This window comes from Alligator sinensis, unplaced genomic scaffold (assembly GCF_000455745.1).
Source record: "Alligator sinensis unplaced genomic scaffold, ASM45574v1 scaffold974_2, whole genome shotgun sequence".
Taxonomy (NCBI): Eukaryota; Metazoa; Chordata; order Crocodylia; family Alligatoridae; genus Alligator; species Alligator sinensis.
This window is the reverse complement of record NW_005842369.1, coordinates 218,481-245,731: the sequence shown is the minus strand read 5'-3', so window position 1 is coordinate 245,731 and position 27,251 is coordinate 218,481. Positions and strand designations below refer to the sequence as shown.

At 41.3% G+C, this 27,251-nt stretch overlaps 1 protein-coding gene across 1 annotated transcript in view; it reads left to right on the top strand.

The window, feature by feature from the left end:
• Positions 1–25,491, top strand: part of RGS22 (regulator of G protein signaling 22) — a 106,316-nt gene extending 80,825 nt beyond the window's left edge. Inside the window, exons 20-30 of the mRNA XM_025210727.1 lie at positions 3,546–3,712; positions 5,712–5,874; positions 6,641–6,799; positions 7,914–7,976; positions 10,867–11,028; positions 14,296–14,475; positions 16,237–16,398; positions 19,875–19,979; positions 21,818–21,920; positions 22,542–22,661; positions 24,614–25,491. Of these exons, the coding sequence (XP_025066512.1) occupies positions 3,546–3,712; positions 5,712–5,874; positions 6,641–6,799; positions 7,914–7,976; positions 10,867–11,028; positions 14,296–14,475; positions 16,237–16,398; positions 19,875–19,979; positions 21,818–21,920; positions 22,542–22,661; positions 24,614–24,657 (1,428 nt within the window). The 3' untranslated portion in view covers positions 24,658–25,491. The remainder of the gene's footprint in view (positions 1–3,545; positions 3,713–5,711; positions 5,875–6,640; positions 6,800–7,913; positions 7,977–10,866; positions 11,029–14,295; positions 14,476–16,236; positions 16,399–19,874; positions 19,980–21,817; positions 21,921–22,541; positions 22,662–24,613) is intronic.
• The last annotated feature ends 1,760 nt before the right edge of the window (positions 25,492–27,251 follow it).

The window sequence follows — 27,251 nt, the reverse complement described above, 5'->3', positions numbered from 1 at the left end:
ACCCCCACTTAAGTAATCTCTAGAACTTCTACTGAAGTTAGTTGGAAGTGTGTTGGGCCCTAAATCTTGAATAACCACCCCCTTATGCTGCTTCAGGCTTACACAGGTTTAGCTGATGATGGAATTTGGGCCAATATATTTGAAGTAAACAGAAAATAAAGATGATGATGTTCCTTAAGGTATGGACATACATTCTTTTGATATGCTACAAATCCCATTTTAGTATGAAACTTCTTATTTCAGAGTCATGCTTCAGTATCATGTAGATGTATAGGCCCTTCCCAGCTGAATTGCTTCAAAATGGCTCTAGGTCCATGCTGTAGTAAAGCTGTGCAGCTAGGAGGCTAGAGAGCAGAGATCCCAGCATGCCCAAGTCTTAGGAAACTCCTGTGGACTGCTAACTATAGAGGAGAGGGCCTATTGACTATTTCCTCCTCCTCCCTTCTCACCTTGTGCTAGGTGCTCTCTGCCACTTCAGGCCTGGTCAGTTTCCCCTTAGGAGTGCTCATCAGTTACAGGAACAGCACTATCAACCACCACGCCCCCCTCCCCCAGCCCCCGGGGAACCTAGCTGGAATGTTTACCATTGCCAAGACCCGGGAAAGATGTGTCCTTTAGATGTGCTACCTACTCATCACCACTGACAACAATGTGCATGAGGATGATGCTCCCCAGGATGCCATGGAGTATGGCCATCCTTTGGACCGCTTGCAAATAGCATACTAGATCTTCTGGGCCAGAGAGATAGGCAGTGGCTGGTGGAAATATAGAGTCCTGGGGATGTGTGATGAAGAACAGTAGTGGTAGAACTTTTGCTTGAGACATACTACCCTCATAAAAATGGTTTCATGGAGAAGCACTGTGCTAGTTCTCTCACAGAAGCAGCAAGCCATGCATGAGGGCACCCTTCATTAGGGAGCAGCTTGTGTCCATCAGTATCTGAAATATGGCTACTCTTGTCAGCCTCTATTATATAGCTAACCACTTCAGCATAGGCAGATTCACAGCAGGATCAGCTGTGGCAGGAGGCATGCTATGCCATTCAGAGGGTGCTGGCACTGGCATTCCTCTGCCTCATGAACTCGCAGGAGGTCATCCCCAGATTTTCCCTCATGGGCTTTCTGACCTGTGCCCAGCCTATTACAGCTCAGTTTATACAGACTACAAGGACTTCTTTTCTATGATGCTGCAAAGCATTATGGACCACCAGAGTCAGTTTACACACATGATCACTGCCTGGCTGGGCAAGGTCCACAATGCCAAAGTCTTTAGAAACTCCAGATGAGTGTTCCTGATGATGGGGGAGTTTTTCCACAAGACTACCAGCATCAAAGTGGAAGGAGTAACTATGCCTTCTGCTACTTGGGTACTCAAGATGCTCACTTTTTCCTGCCTTGTGGAGCCTTATGTGGGACATGTGGATGCCAGGAAGGAACTGTTCAACCACATGCCAAGCAGTTACTACGTGACCATTGAGTCCACCTTTGGCTACCTCATGGCCAAGTGGAGAGCAGTGGGAATGTGCTTGGGTAACATGGCTTGCTAGCACCCCTTCTCACAAACTCATGACATGTCCCTTCCACTGTCCATAAAGACATCCCTCAGCCAACACTGATCCCCCTGCAGTGGTTTGCCCTGGAGTAGGGGTCCACAACCCACAGCCCATGAAGAGCTATGAACTGGCCCATAAGGGTCCAATTCAGGGGGCAGGAGGGGTTCTGCTTTAAAGGAGCCACTTTAAAACTACCTGTTCTGTGCCCTCACTGCCAAATTTGCTGTTCTTTGTTGGTATTCACCATGGCTTCTAGCAGCACCTGGTATGCAGAGTGACGCACAGAGCAGAGAGGGAGTTGAAGCAACAGGGATCAGAAGCAGGGACAGGATTAGCAGCTGCCAGCAGGAGCTGGTTGCAAGTACCCAGCCCACCAGTCTAAAAGGCTGCTGTCCTCTGCCTTGAAATGATTCAAAACTGTATGCCCCCACCTGCCAGCTCCATGCACCCCAAAACCTTATCTCCCTGGGAGTGTATGTTGAGGGTCACCTGTGTCTTTATTCATAGACAGTACAGGACCTCTAGGCAGCCTTACAATGCCAGGCGTCATTTTGCAGGAGTGGGATGTAAAAAATGTGTTGGAATTCTGAAATTTACTGGGTGATCGGATGGCTGTCTGCTCTATCTGTGTCTTCACTCAGTGTTGTCCTGGGTGCTGGGAGGAAGAGGGCTGGCTTCTTGCAGGTGGCTGTTGAGGTCTGCTTATTGATAGTGGTGGGGGAACAGTGAGACGGAATGGGGAAGGGGCCCAGGAATGGAGAAGGGACAGTTGGTAAGAGGGTGGTGGGAATAGTCAAGTCTGCAGGTGAGGTATTGGTGGGATGTAATGTTGAAGAGCTAGTCTAGTGTGAGGTTGAAGGAGTCAGTGTCAGTGGCATCAGAGCTCTCATGTCCAGGTACTAGTATCCTCTTGATCAGTGCTCTCAAAGAGAAGGAGGGACTTCCCAATGTCCTCCTAACCTTCCTGTGCCTTCTCCTTGGCCATGGTGGGAGCAGGAACCAATGAGTCCTCCTTTTTTTTTCTGGTCAGAGCCTTCTGAGTCCTTGGTGGCCTGAGGGCTGACCCCAGAGTTGCCAACAAATCGGAGCTCTGTCAAGTCATCCCCTGCTAGAATCTGTGACAGTTCTTCATAGCGGGTTCAAGTCACTGTCTGAGTGCCCAAGAGGTGGTGGTGTCTCACGCCTTCTTATATTGCACTTTTATCACTTTGACCTTGGCATGGCAATGATGCCAAATGTGGTTGTGCCCTTGAGTAGTCATTTTAGAAGTGATACTCTCATAGATGGGCTAGTTGTGGTGGCCTGTCCAGAGTAAACATTGGGTGTTTTCAGTATCCCAAATGGAAAGGAGGTCTATTACCTTTGACCATCTCCGGCTAGTAGACTGCCTCGTGTACATGGCAGAACATAGTGGCACTGATGTTCTGGGTGCAGACTGCTGTTGATGGTCTTCAAAGGGGCCTCAAAATTGTTTCATTACGGGGGATTCTGAATCTTTAGGGTGGTAATCCAGCAAAAAGAGGATGCAGTATGCCTTTGTACCTAGCAATAGAATCACAGAAAAGAAGGGCTGGAAGAGACCTCTAGTGTTTATATGGTCCAGTCCTCTGACATGTCAGGCAAGTCCGGTGACCCCTGAGCAATGGAGCCCAGTGTGAATCACTTTAAATATGATTTCTTTCCGTACCGTAAATTATATGTGCACTTCATTTCCCTAGGGCTCAAGTAGTTAGAACAGATTCTTTCCCTCCATACAGTGGTATCATTTCTGTGTAATAGCAACATTCCTTCTATGCTGGGTCATGACACAGCATTGATTCCCAGTTACAGAAAAAATATAACTGCATGGAGGCAATCAGCAACAATGAAAAAGCAAGAAGAAGAAAATCAATAAAGATGGATTAAAGAAGTTATCTAATGAAAGAATATTAGACTGATCTAGATATAGGCACAAAAGCCTTAGTTGTGTAACTGAAGTAATTTCTTCCATGAGGGTGCTGTTCCTGAAGCCAGTCTTTTACCGGGTCCTGACATTCTCAAAGAAGCGCAGCTTTTGAGCCAAGTCCCTGATGAGCGCACGGGTTCTACCCTTCGTGACCTGCTCCACAATAAACTGAAGTTGGAACAGTTCCACCTCTTCCTTGAAGAACACTTTGCAATGTACGTTTTCAGTTTCTGTGCTCAAAATGTCTGCTGTCTTTTATGGGAGCTTTGTTTTATAAGTGCCACAGGATTGGAACCTATCTCTCTTTCTTTCTTTTTCTGCTTCACTGTTTCTTTTTGAATTATATAAGGAATGCACTAAAAACAGAACTTTGTTCAGACAACTGAATTATTGCTTTAGGTGTTATTCAGGACTCGGTATCCAGTGATAAAATAGTTTTGATCAAATTCTGCTTTCAGAAGTCCCAGGGCTTCTATTAAAGGCATCTACCTGAAGAGATAAATTGTCATACAGCGGATAAACATTTCTCCTGGTATTGCAGTTCAGAAGCTTTTATATTTTTAAAATTAAGACTCAAAATTATAAATACAGAATTTGGCCACATAATTATCAGAGGTGTGTATAAGCAATTGCAGTTTTTGTACATGCAGTTAACATAGTTAAGTGTGCAGTCACAGTAACTGTATGCACAACTTAACACACAGATTTTGAAAATCTTGGAAAGCCAAGATAAAAATAAATTTGCATAGGAGTTGCAACAGGAGTAAATGGTTTGTTTGAAATTAACATTTTCTTATCGTCTCCACATCTTTAATATTCCAGCAAATTCTGTATCACTGCTTTCAGTAGGTAATGTGTTTTCCTGCTTCAACCTTTCAATCCCATTTTATTCTCAACTGTTTTCTTTAAATTGCTTTCCTCTGTGATTAAGCTTTGGGTGCTACCTACTGCTTCTGGGTAAACAAAGATATAGTTGTAGACTCAGCATGGTACAAAATATTTTAAAGTGTCTAAGAGTCTTAGTAGAACTGGGCAGAGAAATGTACCGGTAATACAATTTTATGGAAGATTTTAATACTTCAAAATCAGGCTTTGTTCCAATTTGTAACTAAAACCAAAACTTTCACCATCCCCTATGGAAGAGAATGGAGCTACAGCTCTGGCCCTTGGAAGCCCCAGGGTCTACTGGGTGGGCTGCCCCAAAGCCTCATGATTCTAGGAGCCTTGATGTTCCAAGCTTGAAGGAAGACTGCAAGACAGGCTACCCAGCACCCATCACAAGCAAGCTTGCAAGAACCAACCAGGGTTCTATCAAAACCTCATCCAGATTGATCTATCTATGCTAAACATTTAGGTTTTAACTAACTGGCAAATTCCAATGAAGCATTATTTTGTTGGATTGTTTGCTGGTCACCCTAGGAATATAAGTATCAATAGGATTTAAATTCCTAAGAATTCAAAAGATTTTGAAATTGGAACTTTGCTCCCTAAGTCACTTAAGTGCTTTTCAAAATTTTCCCCTAGACTAACACCTTTGACAAAAATCAGCAAATATTTATTAGAACAAACAAATCAGCATTGCCTGGGGCTATCTTTTCATGTTTCATTTTCTGCAAATTTTCTAGTGAACAAATTAACTGTCAGGAATTTTCACACAAAACATCCAGTTTTAAGACCCTTAGAGATTAGTCTAAAAAATTGATTTTGGAAGCATGAGCTTTTATCATATTTATCTTTTCCAGTTAAGGAACAAAACTAATATCAAGTGATGTGTGTGCCAAATCAAAATTAACACATTAAAGATCTGAAATTTTTAATATAAAAGGAATTCAACTGATTGTGAAAAGTTTATATATCTAGAATTTTGTGTTGGAATGATTCATCAATTAATTAGAATAATAAAACTTGAGAAAATAGGACTATATGAAGCAAGGTCATAAACATCACCAGAAAAAATTCACCAAAATAATTTATTTGATTTGTAAAGACTTTCTTTAAAGGCTTTACTTTTTTTGGTCTGAATGTTAACAAGCACCATAAGTCATACTGATTGTATCTTCTTATTTATCAGGGAATTGAGACAAATTATAGCCAGGATCTGGTCATTTTATTCTGCTTCATTGAATTGTGATCAAACTGGTAATTCAATAGACTTCTAATGATAATTAGATTGACAGTGAATAACAAAGACTGTTATCTTTGATTTGTTCATAGTATGGATCTTTTGTGCTGGATAGATATTGAACAGTTCAGAAGGATGCTCCACAAGGAAAAAGGAAAGCGAGAGGAAAAATCTAAAGACATTAAAAATAAGTACTTAAATAAAAAATACTTCTTTGGACCCAATAGTCCAGCTACGAGAGAACAACAAGAGCAGGTATCAATATATAAAAATGTATATAAAGAGCAATTTTGCAGATAAATGTATTTACTCCTGTAGAAATTTGACAATTGATCATAACCTTGTGCTGAGAGATGCCTAGGTCAGTTAGCTGCCATTTGATGCATACCAAATCTATTTTTCTAGTAGCTTTTTCTTTGCATTTCCCTCTGTGTTACTGGTGTCCCTAACATCTACCTCAGTACTCTTCCAAACTTTGCCCATTTTTCCTTCAGTTCTCTGTTAAAAATCTTCCCAAACCTTCTGTTTTCTGTGCCAGCAATCTGGTTTCATTTCTCTGTTCATAATACATTTACATTATGTAGTCCAGAGCCTAGGCTGCAGCCCAGAGTGCACAGTGCAGCTAAAAAAGAGGAGTGCAAAACTGACTTCAAGCCAAAATGGTTTATTCCTATTCTCATCTTTAGTATGAAAGTAAATCCACCTGTAAGTGATACCATGTCTAAGCTGTGGTGATCTAAAGTAACTTAATACTTGTAACATTTACTCATTCCAAGATTGGGCATTATTGTACCAGAACCTGTACATGGACTGTACCTCCTGCATCATAGGTAGGACCAATGCAATCTGCCCCATGCAATGAATATCTGCATATGATCCTTGGTTGAGCATATGATTAAATGTTTTGATTAAAATTTAAGGTCATGCTTCAATGGTTTGCTGAGACAAGGCTCATGAGGAATAAATGTTTTGCCCATACGTAAGAATTTCTCTCATCTGGTATCGTATTTGAATTATTTAGCTAATGCAGTTAGGTGGAGGCTGGGGACAGATTCTTCATGATCAAGTTTCCTCATCGGTTCTCCTTGAAATTCAGAAATATGTCCAGATGAGGCTAGAAAAAAAATGGCTTCCATTGTTCCTGTCAAATGAACAAACTGGGACCTACAAAAAAACAAAGGTAATGTTTCAGTACTAAACAGTACATTCCAGTACTGTTTTCTTGCTGGGTCCATAATTTACTTGTGGGATAAGACAAGGGGCAGATGGGGTAGAAAATGACAATCATTTGTAGCTTACTTTCAGTTTAAATTGCATGGAAGTGAGGTACATATGCAAACAGGTTGCAGTGTGAAACTGTTGACTGTGAAAGCAGTTTAATGGCACAGTCTGACTGATGGCTTTGCTAGCCATGGAAAATGAAGATGATAATGGATGCTGTCTCTACAGTGTTCCAGACTGTATGGGGGGCAGTTTTGATATCTGTTGCAGTATTCTACCCTTACCACCACTCACCAGACTTGCACACAGCAAAAATCCTATTCTGTAGTATTTTGCAGAATTATTCAGACACACAAAAATGCAAGACTGCAAATGTGGAGACTGGATGGCTATAGCTTAGCTGACTGATCCCATTAACAAATTATTGTAAATTAATTTACACATAAGAGTTGGGAGTAAGGAAACCATTACTCCAGCTGGTCCATCAGAGCCGAAAAGCTGGCGGATAGACATAGCTTGTGTCTCACTTATTTTTTATGGTAGTATATCGAGGTTGGGATCTGTGGGAAAAAATCATATTGCTGGGAAGAACAGCAAAAAATCTTGTTTTTAGCACACCCAAAAAATTGAAACCAGATTTTTTACTGATGCAGAAAAAACTGCCATGTCTAACTAGGCAGAGATAGTTATGGACACTTATTTGATTTAATTCTCTTTTCAACAAAGAGAGGATTCAGAGAGCCATCAAAATCATAGGTAGATTGGATTCTCTGTTAGTACACACATGTATATTTCACTTAATATCTATGGTTTTGGTTAGCATTTGGTTGAAGGTTCATCCCAAGCTTAGCCAACAACACACAAGGGGAGTAATGAAGCTACTGTCATATCTAGCAGCCTTCAACTGATTGGGTACCCATTTACAGATGGGAAAGGAGTGAAACTAACTCACAACTCTGTATCCATAACAAAATGCCTTAACTAATTGGCCTCCAACCTTCACCTATTATGGTACTATACATAGGAATTTAATAGAAGGCATATAAATGTATTGATCATCTTATCACCCACAGATAAGGGACATAGCTGAAGATCTCCTAATCCAGAGAAATGAGAAGAGGAATGGGGCCTGGAAGGCAAGTAACGTCTATTATTTTCCTCTTCCCTCAATTTCCTTAGCCTTTCCTTTTCAGACCTTCAGGATTTTTCATTAGTCCACAGTTTTACAAACAAGCCCCAAACTCAAGACTGTCAAAAGTTGTTGCAAATGCATTGACTTCAGGGGAGTTGTGCTCACTTAGACTAGTGGCAAATTTAGCCCCAGCTGGATGAGACTCTCCATGTCTGAAGAGGTCCATCTTATACAGTGCATATATCTCACCAATGACTGTGCAGTGCCCATAGCCTCTCTAAGGCTTAGAACTAGTTTCATACCTTCAGTGCATATGTATCTGGATTTCATGCTGTGGACTTATTGGGACAAGCTGTTCATTCGAGCATCTGGTAGTTTGTTTATTGTTGCAAGTGGATTACATGCAGACACAAAAGAGAATGTGAAGTATGCAGAAGAGTGGGCAGGTTTAATACTATCTCACAGTATCTGTTTCATTTAGTATTGTATTTTATTTGTACAGCACCAAGATAATATCAGTTTTAGAAATCTTAAACCTCTGTAGTATGACAGTTTAGGAGATGTTTGCCAGTATTTTTCCCCGTAAAGAGCAAAGAACTCTTTGTGGTTGCCAACATACAAGTTGTATACATTTATTCAGTCTAACTTTTATTGTCTGTTGAAAACAATTGGAGACCAGGTCACCAATCACTCATGCAAACCACTGGGTAGAGGATCCCTAGTGCCATGTGGATTCCGTTTATTGAATTTTCACCTGGTATCTCTGTTTAGGATAGCAGCTTTTTACAGCTTGTCACTTATGGTGGTTGTTTCACTGTGTGTCATAAGCAGGGTTTAAGTAGATCAGGACTGGTATAGGAGCAGCACCTTGCCCATTGCATAGTGGAGCAGGCCTGACTAATAACATTTTGCTCTCATGTTCTAACATGCAGTCAGCTCCTGGTCATAGTGACTCTATGGACTATGAATGGAACAATCTTGGGGCTTTTGAGGAGGATCAGGAAGACAGTTCTTTTGGAACTGTCCTAATTGAACTTATTTCATTTTAAGGTGATGAGATTGTTGGGCTGTCACCATATTCTTTTACTGCAAGAAAAGTGAAGCCCTGCTGCCTGGGCTGTGAACTAGTTCCTGGACTGATTAGTCCCAACTTGATCTAGTCATGGATAGTGGCCAGAAGTCAAATGAGATAGTTACATCCTTCTGGCCAGCTAAAGATGAGAACAAGCCAGCATGCCTATTGCTGCCCCTGGATATTTTAGCAGCAGCTGCGGGATTAACCAGAGACTCAAACAGTGAATCCAGCAAAAGGCGCCTGTCCTCATGTTGAAGGACTGATTTTTCTGCCATATTTTCCAGTTCATTCCTGCAGCCAACATCTTGTGGCCAGCATTTGCAGAAGCTTAAATTCAGTCATTACAATGGTCCCTTCTGGCCTTCAAATCTATGACTCCCCTCAATCTTACTTGGATTAAGGCTCAGCCAGCTTGCTCTGACCTCCCAAACACGATGTAATACATGTAACAGCTTTGGCTAAATGAGAAAGGATGGAAAAACATAGCTATGTATCATAAGACCACGCAAAGTTATACAGACCCTGGTTTCCTCCTAACCCTCCTAGCAACCTCATTAAATACATTCAGCTAGAGGGGTGACAAGCTAGAATCTTGCAAAATTTCAGGAATGAGAAGCAGCCGCCCAACCCCACCTCTAAGAATGCTGAGCTGTGTAAGAATGGAGACAGACAAGAGCAGCCCTTTCCACCCCAGTCGTGCTTTACCATTGTATAAACAAAACCTCACAATTCGTGGTGTCAAAAGAATGGAAACTGCTTCTGATCTTGATCCATTTTAAGTTACTTTCCAAGGGTGTTTCTTTCAGTTATTTAATGATAGAATCAGGCGCAGCTTGTAATATTAATATCAGCCGTAGAAAGACAGGGAAACTTAGCTAGGGAACTAGATGGAGGCCAGAGTGTGTCTACTTGGTATCAGAAAAATATGCAAGAATCCTTCAATCTCTGCAAGAACAACACATTCCTCTGCCTCCGGGTAACTACTGGACTATACTCCACCCCGCCACACACACACATCCACCCCTTCTTGATTCAGGTGAATTTCATACCAGTATTATAGGCTAATTTGCAATCATTGATCTGATAAGAATGGGGAATTGTTTGACGTAAGTTCAGTGACTACTGGTAATAATAAAGCATAAGACGTACTGTTTGTTCAGTAAAAAAGGATGGAGGACTGATTTCCATTCCTTACTTCATTTCCAGCAAACTTCTGCCTGAATTATCCTTCTCTCCTCTCACTTTTCTGCCTGATTATTACTTTCTGTCCATTTTGTTGCCTGAAGATACCCAAAATATTGTGAGGACTTTAAATCATATTTTACTATCGGTAGACTTTCTTCCAGAGAGAGCAAACTCTCCAGCTTCCGTTGGTAATCACGACAACACATTTCAAAGCTGCTTTTGTTAGCGAGGTCCCTGTCAGAAGCACTTTAGAATTTTTAGCTGTGTGGTTTGTCTGTTCCTTTTTCTGTGTTGTTTGTTTGTAAAAAACAAAAAAGAACTCAAACTGTTCCCTAAAAAGTAACAATGGCTGTTTCCATACTTCATAGTATGTAGTCATATGTTCTAAATCATTGTCAGTCATTTCCTCTCCCATCACATCTTCCAAAAAATGTTGCCCAAACCAAACCAAAGGGGAAAAAAGAAAGAAAGAAAGTAAAGAAAGATTGCCAAGTTCTATTGTATCCATGTCATAAACTACTGAAAGTTAGGGTCAGTGCAAAGATAAGTATCAGACAGTTTACCCTAACTAATGCCTTTGTTATTGCTTTTTGAAACAGAGTTTATTCGGTGCATTTATTTTTTCTTTTGACAGCATGTGGACAATAAGTGGGTTTCTTCATCTCGGGAAATAATTACTTTTCGTAAAGCGCTGTTGAATCCAGTAACAGCATTTCAGTTTCAGCGCTTTGTGTCTTTGAAAGGAGACTTACTGGGGAATGGAGTGCTCTTCTGGCAAGAGGTTCAGAAATACAAGGTAAAATGGAAGTAGTTTTAAGTGCATGTATCCATTAATGTGTTTTTAGAGACTTTCAACTAGAATACCTTTAATCAGTTTACTATCAACATCAGTGCAGCTTGCTTCACTACTTTATTGTTTTCTTCCATGCAGAGCCTCCATTCTTTTAGATGAATCTTTTAAACTAATTGAGCATTTTGTACTCATATTCCTTTATGCTTATACATATTATAGAATCATAATACAAATTTAAAGAGATCCAGTCTATGTCCAAAATGTTGTTGCTTAGCATTGATGTACACTGTGCTGTACAAATGCAGTGAGAGCACTGAAGTACTCATCCAGGTTTGGGGGCATTACAGTTCTAACAGTAGTCCACATTTAAAGTAGAGAGAATATCACTGAATGAGTCATACCTCTGAAATCGGGTGTATACAAATAGCCCAAAGAGCTTACACTTAAAAGACAGACACCTGGTGTAATGCTTATTCACTGCTGCTGAGGATCTGGCCTAGCTGCACTAAAGTTGGAAGAACCAAAGGATAGGTCAACCTAGACTGTTTCTCTCATAAATACTTGCCCCTTGTGAAATTGTGACAGCCTGACAGAAAATGCAAACAGGAAAAAACTGAGAGCCAGATTGTGCCTTTAGATCACATTGCTGCCAAATACTGCTGTGGGGAGCATTGCTGAATCCAAGGCCCAATGACTCCTGTACTTGTTCTGCATTTCTCCCTTCAGTTTAAAGCTACATAAGGGTCAGATGGTCCTGGCAGGGAATAAGAAGTTCATGATGAGGTCAGGAGAGCACTGTGACTGTGACTATGACTATGCTAGGCTCCTGCTCTCAGAATGCTGGGAATTGCTGCAATCAGGCAATATAGTCAAATATGATGATGATTTAGCGTTTGTACCATGCTGGACTAGTACTAGTTTTGCTCAGTGTCTTCGTCAATGACCTGGAAGACGGCATAGAGTGCATCCTCAGCAAGTTTGCAGACGACACCAAGCTGTGGAGAGTAGTAGATATGCTAGAGGGTAGGACTAGGATTCAGAGTGACCTAGAGAAATTGGAGAATTGGGCCAAAAGGAATCTCATAAGGTTCAACAAGGAGAAGCGCAAAGTCCTGGATGTAGAATGGAACAATCCCATGCACCAGTACAGGCTGGGGGCTGACTGACTGGGCAGCAGCTCTGCAGAAAAGGACCTGGGGCAATCAGCTGAATATGAGCCAGCAGTGTGCCCTTGTTGCCAAGAAGGCGAGCAGCATACTGGGCTGCATTGGTAGGTGTGTTGCCAGTAGGTAAAGGGAAGTGATTATTCCCTTCTATTCAGCATTGGTCAAGCCACATCTGGAGTTTTGTGTTCAGGTTTGGGCTCCCACTACAGAAAGGATGTGGACAAATAGAAGAGAGTTCAGTGGACAGTGACAAAAATGGTGAGGAGCCTGGGGGACATGACTTCTGAGGAAAGACTGAGGGAACTGGGCTTATTTAGTCTAGAGAAGAGGAGACTGAGAGGGGACTTAATAGCAGCCTTCAACTACATGAAGGGGGGTTCCAAAGAGGATGGAGCTAGACTGTTCTCAGTGGTGGCAGATGACAGAACAAGGAGCAACAGTCTCAAGTTGCAGCAAGGGGAAATTCAGGTTTGATATTAGGAAGAATTTTCTTACTGGGAGGGCAGTAAAACACTGGAGCAGGTAAACCAGAGAGCTTGTGGAAGTTGCATCCCTGGAGGTTTTCAGAACCCGGCTAGACAAAGCTTTGGCTGGGATGATCTAATTGGGGCTGGTCCTGCTTTGAGCAGGGGGTTGGACTAAATGACCTCCTGAGGTCCCTTTCAACCCTAACTTTCTATGATTCTATGGAGAGCCCCGTCAGGACTAGGCCTGGTTGTGCTAGACAGTTTGTGAACATATATTAAAGACAGTCCCAGTCAGGGGGAAAAAGGGCCAAGAATATGTTTGTTCTGGTAAGCTGTGACCTCAGTTTTCAATTTTCAAGCATTTCTTAAAGTAAATGACAGTCATACATTAATGAGGTACTCATCAAAACAGTAACTACTTGCTTTGCCATCGTTAATTCATTGAGCAAATGACCATCAGAACCACAGGAAATCAGAGCTAGCTCATTATGTTTGAAATTGCCAGAACAGGCTTCTTTAAGGCAAGTCAGTTCAGAAAGCATAAAAGAAACCAAGACTCTTTAGCTAAAGCTATGAGATGGGGATTCATTTTTTACTTCAAAACTGAGACTAGCTGGGGGGCTAATACCTACACACAAAATGTCTGAGACACATTCAGATTAGTGGTTCTTCATGATGGTACTGTGGAGAAAAGTGGTTTGCCGGTTCAGGCATTTTCTTTGTGGAACTCTTCTAGGAAGAAAGCTATTATTGTTTGACCCTCCATTTATGTTAATTTTATTTGTTTTCCTATCAAACAAAGAAAAGTACAGTCTGACCACAATCATACACCCATGGTATTTTGGCAGGGCTGGCAGTCACTGCTCTTTATAAGATTCAAAAGACTGAACTAGCAGGAGTGTGGCAGGTCAGGCTGTACTGGAGGAATACTGCCAAAACTGTGGGTAGAGTTTTGAATTGTGCCTGCCTCTATTGTCTGAATCATACCGTGCCATTAATGTTCAAGCAGAACTCCCTCTGGGTGCTGAGGCCTGCATTGTTCTTTACAGCCTGTCAGATTGGCGGCATGTCTCTGGGCAACTGAAAAAGAAAAAAGAAATGATTCCTAAAATAAGTATGAAAAAAATGTAACACTCTGTGGGATTGTGTCTGTCTGCTCCCCTTTGTCCTGCTCTCATCTTTCCTTTATATCTTATATGACTTATTTTTCTTTTCTCTTTGCTTTCATTCTTTGAAATGTATTACATCTGAAATTAGTAGGCAAAGCATAAAATAATATTATTGCTGAATACAACACTTGTGGTGTTCATCTCAGAGCTGTCTCCTATTTGTCAATTACCTGCTCAGATTGAATCAGGGATATCAAATACACGGTTTCATCAGAATCGTATAAACAGGAACTATTATCTCCACTCCATAACTGTGTGCGCAACCTAGTAACCCCACTGGCTTTTTTGGTGTCATGATAATATGTATTTGCTGTTAATGCAAGAACTCAGTACCTTAACTTAATTAGTTGTGTGGAGCTGATGTTCTCTGGATTTCTTTGTCCTTGTTAAGAACTGGGGGAAAGGGAGGTAGATAGCTTCTAATATGTAGTGCCATATTCACTGCATACTGCATTTTCCCCCATTTAGGACATGTGCCATTCTCACTGTGGTGATGTTACCATCCAGAATAAGATCACAGCTATCATCAACTGCTTTATTAATTCTTCCATCCCTCCAGCTCTACAAATTGACATTCCAGTTGAGCAAGCTCAAAAGATTATAGAGCACAGGAGAGAACTTGGGCCTTATGTGTTCAGAGAGGCACAGGTAAGAGGTCAGGGATAAATCAGTAACAGATTAGACTAGAGGCATTGTGCCTGATTTGTAGAGGTAGGTTTTGCCTTTTGAGGTCACAGTTTTCTGCCCATAAATAAGTGTGGATATCAAGTTGTTCTTAGGGGTGTATTAGCAGGTTATAAGGTATCTTGCTACAGATCCAGAGGTGTGAGTGACCCAACTGCAAAGGGTGTCTGATCTCTCAGGCTGGGCAGTCAAAGGTGGTTGGTGCCCTCCACATTGCTCCCTTGTGTGATGTTGGCTATTGAAACTGGTATGCCTTAACCAGGGCCCTTTATGCCCAGAAGGATCTTTGCCTTCATTGTAACTAACTGTTTTATTGAGATTAAGGGTAAATGTAAAGAAGAGACTTCACAATATTAATCACTCAGTAGATTGGGTAAATGCTGTTATACCCTGGAATGGGGCACTCCTTTAGACATGCTACTTTTGTTTCTTGGATTGCTTGATTTCCACCTCTTGATTAACAAAAGGAATCATTTTTGGTGGTCTGATGATCCACACTTCTAAATCTAAAAAATATCAGATGTCAAGAAAGCACAACAGGCATCTTAACTTTCTGACTCTCTGGCCCTTTTTTGTTCCAGGAGATTTAAGGAGCTGGCTTGGGAGGAGTGTTCGCTCAGCTAATTCTGTTCCACTGACCAAACAGGGTTATTTGTAAATTCATACTATTAACCTTGTATGGTTATTACCTTTTATGCTTTTATTTCTAAAAAAAATGTAGCCGATTCCTCCCCTTTTCGCTAAACTGATGCCAGCCCCTTTTCAAATCTACAAGCATACTTAGTTCCATTAAAGTCACAAGAGGCAAATGATTTGTAAGACAAGAGGATTTATATAGATCGTCAGATAAATGAGAAGGCTAATTTAAGACTAAGCCCCACTAGTGTTAAATGTACCAAACTCTAGAAGTACAGAGTGGAACTAATAGAAACATTTTGGAAAACAACAGGATGGACACTAGTAAGCATTTTGGGCCTAAATCTCTGAGGCCAACTATTTTTTAAATCAGAGAAAAGCATAGGATCCTCAGCAGGTTAAAAATCTGAGCCTAGTGTATTAAAGGTATTTGGGTGCTGAACTCCCATTGATTCTGATGGTAGTTCAGTGCTTAAATTTTTTGAAATATATGAGCCTTGATATGTGAGGCAGTAGAATGCACTGAATCTCTCTTTTTTTTTATTGTTTTCCTTATTCCAGTTCAACAAAGACCCTGTGAGAGATTATATCATTTAAAAATTATCCAAGATTTGCTCATGGATCTGTAATGTGGTTTAAGAGCTTTTCCAGAGGCAAAAAAGTCTTTCCTTTCTCTTAAAGAGGGAGAGAAAAAAAGTCCTCTCCCTGATGAACAGAATATTTTAAATAGTTGAGCAGAATAGTGGTGTAAAAAGTAATTCAACTGATGCATATTTTAGTAAGAATACTTGTAAAAAAAAGTGATGGATGTTTTCATTAATGCACATGATTGTTTAGGGAAATATAGAAAAAGAAAGTGCCTTTTAACTGTGTTTTAGGAAGATTTCTCACCAGTAATAAACATGCTGATGAAAAGCATGTGCAAGGCAAAGCTGGACTGAATTGTCAGGAGACCGTACGTGGGAGGAAACATGCTGTGTATTTAAAAAAAGAAATAGTTATTTCATTTTTATGGTAAACTACATTTTTTTACAGTAAACTCTGTTTTCTTAACATCGGCAAGTTCAACTTCCTTTTCTTTCTGCTCAGATGACTATTTTTGCTCTTCTGTTTAAATTTTGGCCAAAATTCTGTGAGTTTCGAAGCAGTTTGGCTGATGAAAAAATTTTGCCTGTGTTGGAGAGGAAAAAGGAAAAGAAAGTGGAAAAAGGGAAAAGAAAATCAGCAGAAGAACAACTCACCAAGACTCAGGTGAGAGGCTGAAAGACCAAAAACACACTTTCTGGTGAATAAACATTAACAATACAAATATCCCCTCTATGGGCTTGACCCAAAATCCACTGAAGTCAATGGAAAGACTCTAATCTTTATTTTAAAATACAGATTTTAAATACTATGCAGTACTGGGGCGTAATTCCCCAATACGGAATATGTTTATACACAGGCTTAATTTTAAGAAGGGAAGTCAATAGGAATACTGTTCTTAAAGAGAAGCACATTATATCTGTGTTTGCACAGCTGGGGACTCCCTCCTCCCTCTCATTTTTAATAGAGAGGAAAGTACATTTTTATTTACCTTGGGGGGGCTCAAAAATGTAAAAAAAAAAAAAAAAAGCTGGGGGGAATATTTTCAAATCGTTCTCTCTATATATTGTGTGTGTAAATCTGATAAGTGTTTACCTGCATGCACACAGGATTTTTAAGCAGGGTTTGCTTAGCTGGTATCTATAAGGCTATCAATTACATTTTAAAAAATCCATTTTCTTAGATGTGTTACAAAAAGCACCTTGTAGAATTTAAACAACACATTTTAAAATTCTGTGTTGCTTACTCTTCTTCTGGATATTTTATTATATGTCCCTCAGCTTTGGTAGTGGGATCTTAGGCTACTCACTTACACTTTTGTTTAGAGGGAGTTTCCAATCAATACCAGGTTTTAGGGGCTCATGCATTGGCAGAAAGGGTCTGTGTTTCAGATGTACCTCTCCAATGGCAGTGTTAGTTTGTAAAGCTGTTTCTCCTGGAGATTCTCTTGTTTTTAAAATGCCAGAAAGAATTGTGCTGGTCATAGCTTGGACTAAAAGTTCTTTTTTCAAAACCTAAATGTTAGGATGAGTTTGAGAGTGCCTTTTTAAGGGCAAAGGAACAACTGCATTGTAATCAGTTGATTAAAATTTATATAGTAGTTTACATCCTCAAAGTACCATATAAATATGCTGTTCAGATACTGATATATGGTGTTCGTGAGTACATGGATGGGCAGAGGCCTAAACTAATCTTCACAGCACTCTGTGAGAACATGCATCTGCCAGTACTCCTATTTTAGAGACAGGGGAAACTGAGACATGGGGAGATACTGTGACTAACACAAGCGACACAATAATCAGTGTCAAAACCCAGAACTCATGCTCTTTTCTCCAGAGCACGTTGCTTCCACAAACAAATGCCTGGGTGGACATTGCCATAGTCATGAGGAAAGGATTCAGTGACAATTACTGCATGTTTTTGCTTTCACCTCAGTTAAAACAGACACTTCCTTTCCTTTGGAGATTGCCTGATATGCAGGTCCTTCAGCTGTTGGGCTGAGGTAGCAGTTGTATGTGGAATGACTTAGGCTTGGGGAAATATGCTTTATACCCTCTCTTTGCCTATGTGCCTCTGGCCTAGTCCGGCTACTGGGATTGAGCTTTGAGCTATGGATTTGTTCTTCTTTAAGGTATTAGACTGCATGTGACACATGCTGGTTGCATCAGTTCCTTTCTGTAAATTGTTCTTATGCCAGTATTTTTAGTGAGTTAAATATACAGTTGCACTTTGCTTCACTTCCAAAGTAATTCTGAAATTTTATCCTGAGAGTTATCCAAAGCCTGAATGAGTTTTTGTTAACGTTTGTTTTAAATCTGCACTTGTTCTTCCTTTGCCCTCCCGTCAGAATAAGGAGACTCCCAGGTGCCTGGATTTGACTTTTCTTTGGCACAAATGGATGTTACCAAACAATTTAGACTAAATCCTGCAAAGTGCTGAGTATCTTCTGTCAATAAGAATGGAGGGTATTTGGCACCTTATAGGATCAGGATCTTTCTATCTGAAACCACAGGACTCTGATTTTTTTTTTTAAATGATGTGATTCTTTGGAGGATAAGAAAATTATTTTGCATTCATTCTGGGTTCAAAATTTGGCAGTTTATAGTATGCTATTACAATTGTGGGAGAAAAACAAATTGTTAGGAAAATTCCAGGAAATCTAGAAAACAGGAAATCCAATACTTGATGCAGGGAAGTTCTGTTATATGGAAATAATTGCTGATGTGTGATTGATTTCTTATTCAAGAGAAATTTACATATATTGGCAAATGGCACTTTTTTATTGGTACGCTGTATCCTCACTCTTGAGTTATAGTGGTATGGTGCAGATTTTGAAAATGAGTCTTGAATTTCATTCCACACTTCCAAAAATTGGTAAGCCCTTGAGAGATTTGTGCCATTTCACAAGTGACTCTCCTGACTAAGTAATGTCTATTTTTGATAAATACCTACTTCATTTGGGAGACTCTTGACTTTTCTCGGAGTCGTTGTCTCTCCTTGATCAAGCTTCTTTAGCAACTTAGAGATTTTCTCGCATCAAAGGCAAGGTATAAAAGACCCGTTTTTCCTGTTTCCTCCACTGGAATCAACCTCACCAGGTTTTGTTTTTGTTGATGGTGATGTCATGGTATGAAAAATGTTATGATGTCATGACCTCACCTGGCATACTATGAGAAAAAATCATTCACAATCTCACATATATCTCCACATTCCCTGCATATATATAAAAATTGTCTTCAGAATTTTTGTCTCAGTCCAAGTAACTGGGAATTCTACAGGAGTTAGAAGCCTTGCTTCAGATGGAAGATGAAATGCCTGCTGGAGGAGCAGGTCAGCACTCATCTGGACAGTATTTCATGACTACTAATCTGTAGGATACTGAGGGAGATACAGAGAAAGGACAGTGTGGTGGAACAAGTAACTGAGAGATCATGGTTCTTTTGCCAGCTCTTCCATAGACTCCCCTTAGGACCTTGGGAAGCCTTTTAACCTTTTTTTTCTTCTCAGTTATCCCTTCTGCAGAATGGGTGACCCCTACTTGCGTCAGAGGGATGTAGTGAGGTTAATTAATCTGTTTATAAAGGTCTTTCAGATATCCCTTTGAAGCATTTTAAAAACAGTATTAGGAGTGCGGGTAGTTAACCACTGGAACAACTTAACAAGGGGTTCGACTGGTTTCTCCTTCACTGAAAATCTTTAAATCAAGAGTGGATGTTTTTTCTCAAAGAGATACTCTAAGTCACAGGAAATAATGCAAGAATGTCCCATGGCCTGTGTTAGCCAAAAGATTAAAAGATATGCTCTAGCTCAACCACAGCCCTTGGATCTTGAGGCACAAATTAATTCAAGGAAGCCCTATAGCCTGAGTTAAGCAGGGGGTCAGAGTGTAAGATCACAGTGATCCTGCCTGGTCTTAAAATAGACAGACGTGTGCACCATTGCGAGCACATCCTACCGTCCAACAAGTCTTATGATACCTCTTGTGAAGCAAGAAATGATCAACTGGGAATTGGAAATCTTTGTTCAAAATATGCTTGTAATGTACAAAGATATTGTCTTTGGCATTGTTACATCTCAATTGTCATCCCAGCTCAGCTGCCACTATGTGTATCTAATCAAAGACTTTTTTCTATTGACAACAGCAAGGGGAAAAGGTTGTCAGTATAGCAAGCAGTGTTTCTGGAGAAGAATGGGGTGTGGGCAGAAGAACACCTTCATCTGCATCTACATCAGCATCTGCACGGCAGGTGAGTAACAGTATAGCTTGCTCTGGATATCTTTACCTCAACCTGCATCGAGAGCTGAAACAGGTGCTAAAGAAAAAGGAAGGGGGAAGACTGGCTTTAAAATCAGCTTTTGCAGTCTTCTTAAAAATCTTTAACTCCTACCCATTAATTTTGCAGATCAGTAACCTGCCCTGCTCCTTCTGATGTTTCTCAGTTTTAGATTCTGAGGAACATTTCAGACCTTTCAAGCTGAGAAGTGAGAATAGCATAGGTTTAAACTAAAAGTAAGCCAAAGGCAATGAGGTCCAGATCCATATTAGACATTATCCATACCCTGACACTATTGATGTCTTTTGGGGAATTTTAGTTTTGCCACAACTCTCATGGGAATTGATTTTAAGGTTGAAAAACTTGGAAATGGGCACTATTTATGAGATCTTGGTACTCGGATGTAGAATTGCCTGCTGCTTCATTGAGAACAGTCTTCATGATGTATCAAAGTGTGGCATATAATGAAAGGGAAATGGTAATTTTTGTTGGACAGAATGGGCACAGCAGCTTATGAATACTAAATGATGATTTGTGGTGTAAAGCTTGTGGATGTTGAGACTGCAGAAGGACCAGCCTCAGCTACCCCAAATTTCACCATAGTTTGGATAAGTGAATTGTCCTGCTTATGGTCCTCTACCTCAAACAAGTCTTCTACCTTTGTTCAAACCTGTCTCCAGAAAACAGTGAACTGGCTGGTTCCCAGGACATAATGCTGCATGACCAGGCCCTGATATCCTTGGGCCTCACAAATTTTGGGAAACTGGTAAAATCTACTGAAAAAGCTTCTGTCTTCAAACCGCGTTCTGTTGTAGTAAGATACTAATAGTTCTTTAAACTGAGCCACCAAATATAAAATTGGGCTGGATCCTATTCCATTTATTAGGCTTCTAAGTGGATTTAGGCACCTAAGTGTGATTCTCTTCTACCCTGCTCAAGACCCTGGAAAATATTTAATGCCAAAGTTGGGAGGGTATTCCTTTTTTCTTGCTGCCTTTTTTGTTACTCAGGTTTAAAGGTCAGGTGATTGTAGGTTACAAAAGTAGATACATTAATGGATTTTTATTAACTTGAACAGGGTGGACTAGAATTGTATCTAGGCACCTAAGTCTACTTAGATGCCTAATAAGTGGAATAGAATCAGGCTCTTAAAGTTTTAGGGAAAAGGGCTGATATAGAGAAGTCTTGGTTTAGCCTATACTTTGTGTTATAGTCCTTATAATAGTTTGGGTGAGTGATCTAGAATTTACACTGAAGTAGGTAAATTAAAATTAAAAGACCAACATTTGTTCTTTTAGAGGACAGAAGGTGCCATGTCTTAGACAAATCATCTTACCTTAGATAGCAGAATACTGCTAGGAAAGGCAGAAAGAACTGGGAGGTTTGGTAGGCCTGTTGGGATTTGGGAGTGGGGAGGGTAGGCCATCAAGGAGAGTAGTAAGGTAAGGGGCTCAGGAGAACAAAAGAATGAATCTTGAAAGAGCAAGAGGATACAGCCATTTGAAGATGTGGACAGGAAGGGGGCAGAAAAGGCAAACGGGGGACCCGAATAATTAGCTTAAGCATCCAGCCTGTCAGACTTCCCTGAACTGCACCTCATGATATTTTGGGATTTACTCATTGCTAGGCATGTTTTCTTTATTTCTTTCAGTTTCACCATTGTGAAGACAAAACTCTTCTTTCCGGTCCCTCTTTCAGCTGCAAGAACACTAGCATTGTAGTAACATAAACAAGCCCTTTCTCTGTTGAAACAGACCATCAACTACCAGTTACATGGTGAAGAGACTGATTTTTTAAAATGGTTCTTGCAGGTTTCCTGGTCTTATTCCAAGTACATAGAAGCCCTCGAGCAGGAGCGAGTACTCCTTAAAATGCAAGAAGATCTGGAGAGAAAGACATCATCATTTTTGACAGGTTATTAATCAAATACTGTGGTTTAGGAGAACAGTTTGGTCCAACTATTTATAGACTTCAAGGTGAAATTTGCTTAGCATGAGACCCTTATTTTTTGCTTGCTCTGTTTTGGGACTATTTGGGTGGGCCTTTGCCTCCAATACTCCTACTGTGTATTGTTGAGTGGCTCTTTCTACCCACCGCACATGGCTCAGTGTCATCACTGAGGTCACAGGGAAATGACCATGGGATCTGCATTTGTACAAGTAGGACACATGCTACTTCAGCCTGTACATTGAGACAGCAATCATGGGACCAGTGTACTGCAGCCCTATGTTCCAGCCCCTGGGCTAGAAGGTGCATTTTTCCTCCTCATTTCCTTGCATTTGAGCCAACTGAGCTTTATGCAGGCAAAAAAACCCAACATTTTATAATTCTACTGACATTCTGTCACTGAATGTACTGGCATTTGCTGCAGTTTTTGTCAGTAAGGAATTGAATATCCTCATACTTCCCCAAAGAATTTATACTCAAACAGTTGTCTCCTATTCATTCCTTAAAGTGGGAAACCTGGCATTGTTCCATAACACTTTCCCAAGTGAAAGCAGTTTCCCTTAATTTAATTTTGCCTCCCTTTTGTAGCTGCCTCATCTATGTCATTTATGAAGCCAAACCGCCAAGCAAGCTCAGAAAAATCTTCCATTTCGCCATCCTCTAGTTTGATTTTGGAGAAACAGTCAAATATTTCCAAAGACACAGAAAGTGAGTCTGACACTTTGCATCAGCTTGACATTTGTGTTGAATGATGTCCTCACCTTCAGCTGCCTGGTGGTGATCTCCGACATGCAGGCACTCTAGACCCACTCTATTTTAACTAGTTTAGGGTAGCAGTTCTCAGCCATTCAAGGCACCCCTCACTTTTTAAAATTTCATGGAACTGCATTTAAAAAAATGAATGGAAATGTTATGAATATTGGAATATAAACATACCTATCTTGTTGATTGTTAATTAGTTATTACTTAATTAGATCCTTATAATTATATTATACTTACCCCACTGCCACCACCAGTTAAGCCAGGTGGATCTCTACTGTACACCTCCTGCAGAACCTGATTGAGAAGTGGCTGTGGCAGGAGCATGCACTTTTGCCACAGCCCTTCCCAGTCTGACCCTGCTTGGTGTCTCCCAGAAACAGAGGCAGACAGGGCAAATGGAATTGTCCCACATACCTTTGTTTTCAGGAAATACACCAAAGCCAGACTTGGAAATGGCTGCAGCAGAAAGGCACTCTGCCTGCATTACATTATGCAGGGCAGTTGTACCTGGTGGCAGTGGCATCAGTTTCCAGGCTGCCACCACTGTGGACTCAAATTGCCCCACAAGCTTTCGTTTTCAGGAGGCGAGTGGAGCCCAACTGAGAAGGAATTGTAGCAGAGGTGGCAAACCTGACTTCATTATGTAGTACAGGCAGGCATGCCCCTTCTACTTTAGCTTATTCTTGCTTTTCAGCATGAGCTGAACCCAGAAGAGCTGAAGCAGAAGCAGTGTGCCTGCCTGTACAATGTAATGCAGTCAGATGTGCTGCCTCAGCTGCAGCTCCCTCTCAGCTGGGCTCCACATCCCCCTGAAACGAATGTGTATGGGTAAATTTCATTCTGTAACAGTGCAGGCATCACAGCACCCCTGGCAGGTTCTCATGACACCTGGGGGTGCTGCGGCATTCCAGTTGAGAACCGCTGATTTAGGTTGTTGGAAGATGCTTGGTGGAATGAAAAGCTAAGTCCTCAAACAGATCTAGCTATAAGATGACCCTGTCTCTGCAGCTGATAAAGAATAAAATGGGGAAGATAAGAGGGAATGTAAGGAGATCTTCAAAGTAAAAAGCAGAATTTGCAACCCCAGTTAAGGAACCCCCTCAGTTTTTCAGACTAGGGGGAACTTAAGACACCTCTCTTGGAACTGTTTTTAAATTGATCATCTGGAATTATTTTAACATCAGTAGAAACATGCTTTTGTTTTCCCTCCATCTTCCCTTCATCTTTTGCTGCTTCATTTAAATATCTTTACTTTAAGACAAGGTGGCCCCAGCTCTTTACTATAACCATGGTACTTCCAGTGCCTGAGGCAGCACCACCTATATGTGACCAGCAGAAGGAGTAATTTCCAACAGGCTAGGTTCTCTCCTTTCAATCTTTCCTGTGTTTTTCATTTCCTTTCCCATGCTATTGTCTTCCTCTTTTCATCCTCTCTACATGAGTCCTGTATCCTTTCCCCCTTGCTCTCTGTCTCCTTGTCTCTCCCCTTCCTTCTGTCCCACACTTAGGCTGGTTTCTGTAGCCCTCTCAACTTCCTTATTTTGCCATCTCTTTCCTTCCTTTTCCTCACAAAACAACCTGGTGTTTTGGCTACTTTTGGACGGCTCCTTGTAGTGAAGCCTGATATTTCCATTCTCTGATTCTCCTCACCTGCTCCTTCTGCAATGATTTGATTCCCAGCTCTTGAGATTCTGACTTTGTGGTGGAGACATTAGTCACACTCAGTCAGCCCAGATCCTGCAAGTGCTTGTTCCTCCTCTCCCTGGGTTACCAAAGGAACAGGACATCCTCTTAGTACCTGGATATTCACTAAAGCCTTTTCACACCTTTGTGATTACTTGTTTCATCCTTTGCACTTGGCTGCCACATTGTTAATGATATTTCCTTACCTTTTGCAGGAGGATTTAAAACCTATGTGAAGGATGGAACGCAGAGACAATGAATTATGGTGGCCTTAGGGTGAGTTAGCAGTTGAAGTAAATCATGTGCAGCTTGGTTTGCGGTCAGATTTTCAGAACATAGATAATCCACCTATAAGGGCCAACAGATGGTAGAGTCACTGGTCAAAAACACAGGCTCTGTGGCAATGTGATGCTGCTGTTGCTATGGTTTTTTTAAATTATGGTAGTGCATGGTACACACAGGCCCCAATCAGGGTTGAGCCAACTGTGGTAGGTGCTGTACAAACACCTGGGTCAAGTTGATCCTTACCCCATAGCTGTTATAGTCGCATTCAGTTCTTTAGGGCTGAGCTAATAAGTGTTACACTATCTTAGGTCTAGTCTACAGGACAGTGAACTCCAGCTCTGCCTTCACAACTCTGAATGTGTCCACGCCTAAAGCTCATCTGCAGCTGCCAACAGAGTTACTTCTCCTCGGCTAAATAGAATAAGGCTTCTGCCAGTTGCCCTGATCCTTTCCCAGGGTACATTTTATGCTGTGGTAGCACAGCTGCTTGGTGGAGCTGCCAAAAACATCTGTGTGTGCATGCACTCTGGTACCTTGGCAGTAGTGACTGCTATCCACAGCCAGACATTTCTGAGGTATCAAAACACAAACCCCTAGTACTACTTTGGTCTTGAACTCAAGCCCATGCCTAAATCCAGTCTGGATTCTGATCTGAAGGACCTTCTGCCCCATACCAATTTTGTTTTGGCTGTGGTCTCAAGCAGTGTTTAAAAGGCCCCCGAGTAGCAGGCCTGGGAAATAATATTTCTGAAAAGTGAGTGGAATCCCTAGGCAGAGAAAACTGCAGGAGAAGCCCCCATGACTGCCCTGCCTGGCTCCATCCCCCACCCAACCCCAGCCTAGTCCCGGCACTTAAACAAAAAAAACAGCAACCCCAAAGTCCTACACTCACTGGCTATAGCAGGGGCTCTGGGGCCTCCAGGCAGAGCTGCCACGTGACAGCTGCTGCACAGGTGCCAAGCAGAGGGGGCGATCCCCATGCTGTGCCACAAGCCCTCAGAGTCCCTGATCGTCACTGCCAGAGCTGGTGAGTGCAGGGCTTTTTTTTTTTAAGTGCCAGGACTAGGCTGGGGCCGGGTGAGGGATGGTGCCAGGCAGGGTAACCATGGGGGCTTCTCCCTCAGCTCTCCCTGGCCAGTCCAAATCTCTGAGTCAGCACCAGTTCTCCAATTCTGATTCGGCCAAATCAGATGGGGACAGCAATTCGAATCACCGAATTGAATCACTGTCCTCTGAATTGGCCAAATCTGAATCAAATATTCCCTTTTCGCACGGGCCTACTGGTCAGTATTACATCAGGAATAATCATTGGCTAGTAGTAATTCATGTACTTACATCCCTGAACAAATGGTTCCCTGAGAACACAGGGGACTGGACTTTAGCCACCTTGCAGTTCTACCTTCCCCTGACCAGGGAGTGTAGTATGGAATGTCTGCCCTCATTTTTCCAACTCTTATTCTGATGGTTTTAGCCCCAGATTCCACAGAACAGACCTGTGCTATTCAGTACTTCAGAAGAGTGCACATTACACCATTTGGCAATTAGCACAGCATATGCACTGACACATGGTTTGCCAGTCATTCACAGTGTAAGGAAAAGAAGAGCTGTGACATGCCACTCAAACAGTGGAATATCTCAGTCTAGAGCCGGTGTGATATGCCTTCTGCTGTTTTGCTGCCTACTATGAAATGCTGTAGACTGTTACTCCATTTCTATTGTGTTGTATTCTTGTCTACATGGTATTCTGAAACAGTTAAATAACATGAAGATGATGTTTATCTTACATTAGTAGTTTCTTACTTGAGTCATACTTGGATTACTTATTAAGTGAAGAATATTATCCAGTTCTGTGTCACAAATGATAAAACTCTACATGAATGTATTCCAGTCTTGCAAAATGGTTGCAAGAATTTACCAGCCCACACAAAACTACTTTCATATTCAATTACCACAAAGGTATTGGTGATAAAAAAGTAATGCCATACCTGGCCATCAGAAAGATAAATCTGTTAGCTTCAGGGAGTAAGTTGGGCTTTGCAAAGCTGCCATAACCTATTTATTAGTTATACAAATGTGTGATACTTCTCAGTCCATTTTGCAGTTGGTACACGTTACTGGTATGACCTTTTTGTATGTTACTTTTCAACAAAAATAGGCCATAAAGTAGGGAGTAGGATTTGCCGAGGGGAGAGAGTTGAGGGGTATGGACTCTTTCAGTTCTAAAATTAATGGTTCTAAGCTTATCCAGTAGTAATGGAAAGTTGCTAGCCAGTGTTGGGTTATGTATCTGATGGGTTTGTGTCTTCTAGCTGGCAAGTAATGATATTTCCCAGTCTCAATGGAGAGGCTGAGGACTAAATAATAACAATGAACCCAGTTCCTTTGTTGTAAGATGTGATAACGGTAGATCAGGGGTAAGCAGTGTTTCCTGGCAGGGGGCCAGAAAATACTCAGTTTAGGTTTGAGACCAGAGCCACTTGGTCCCAGCCACCTGCTGCATCTCCCGGTCACCCCTCATGGTGTGCTTCAGGGAGAGTTCCCTCTTTGCAAGAGCCCTGAACACCTGAT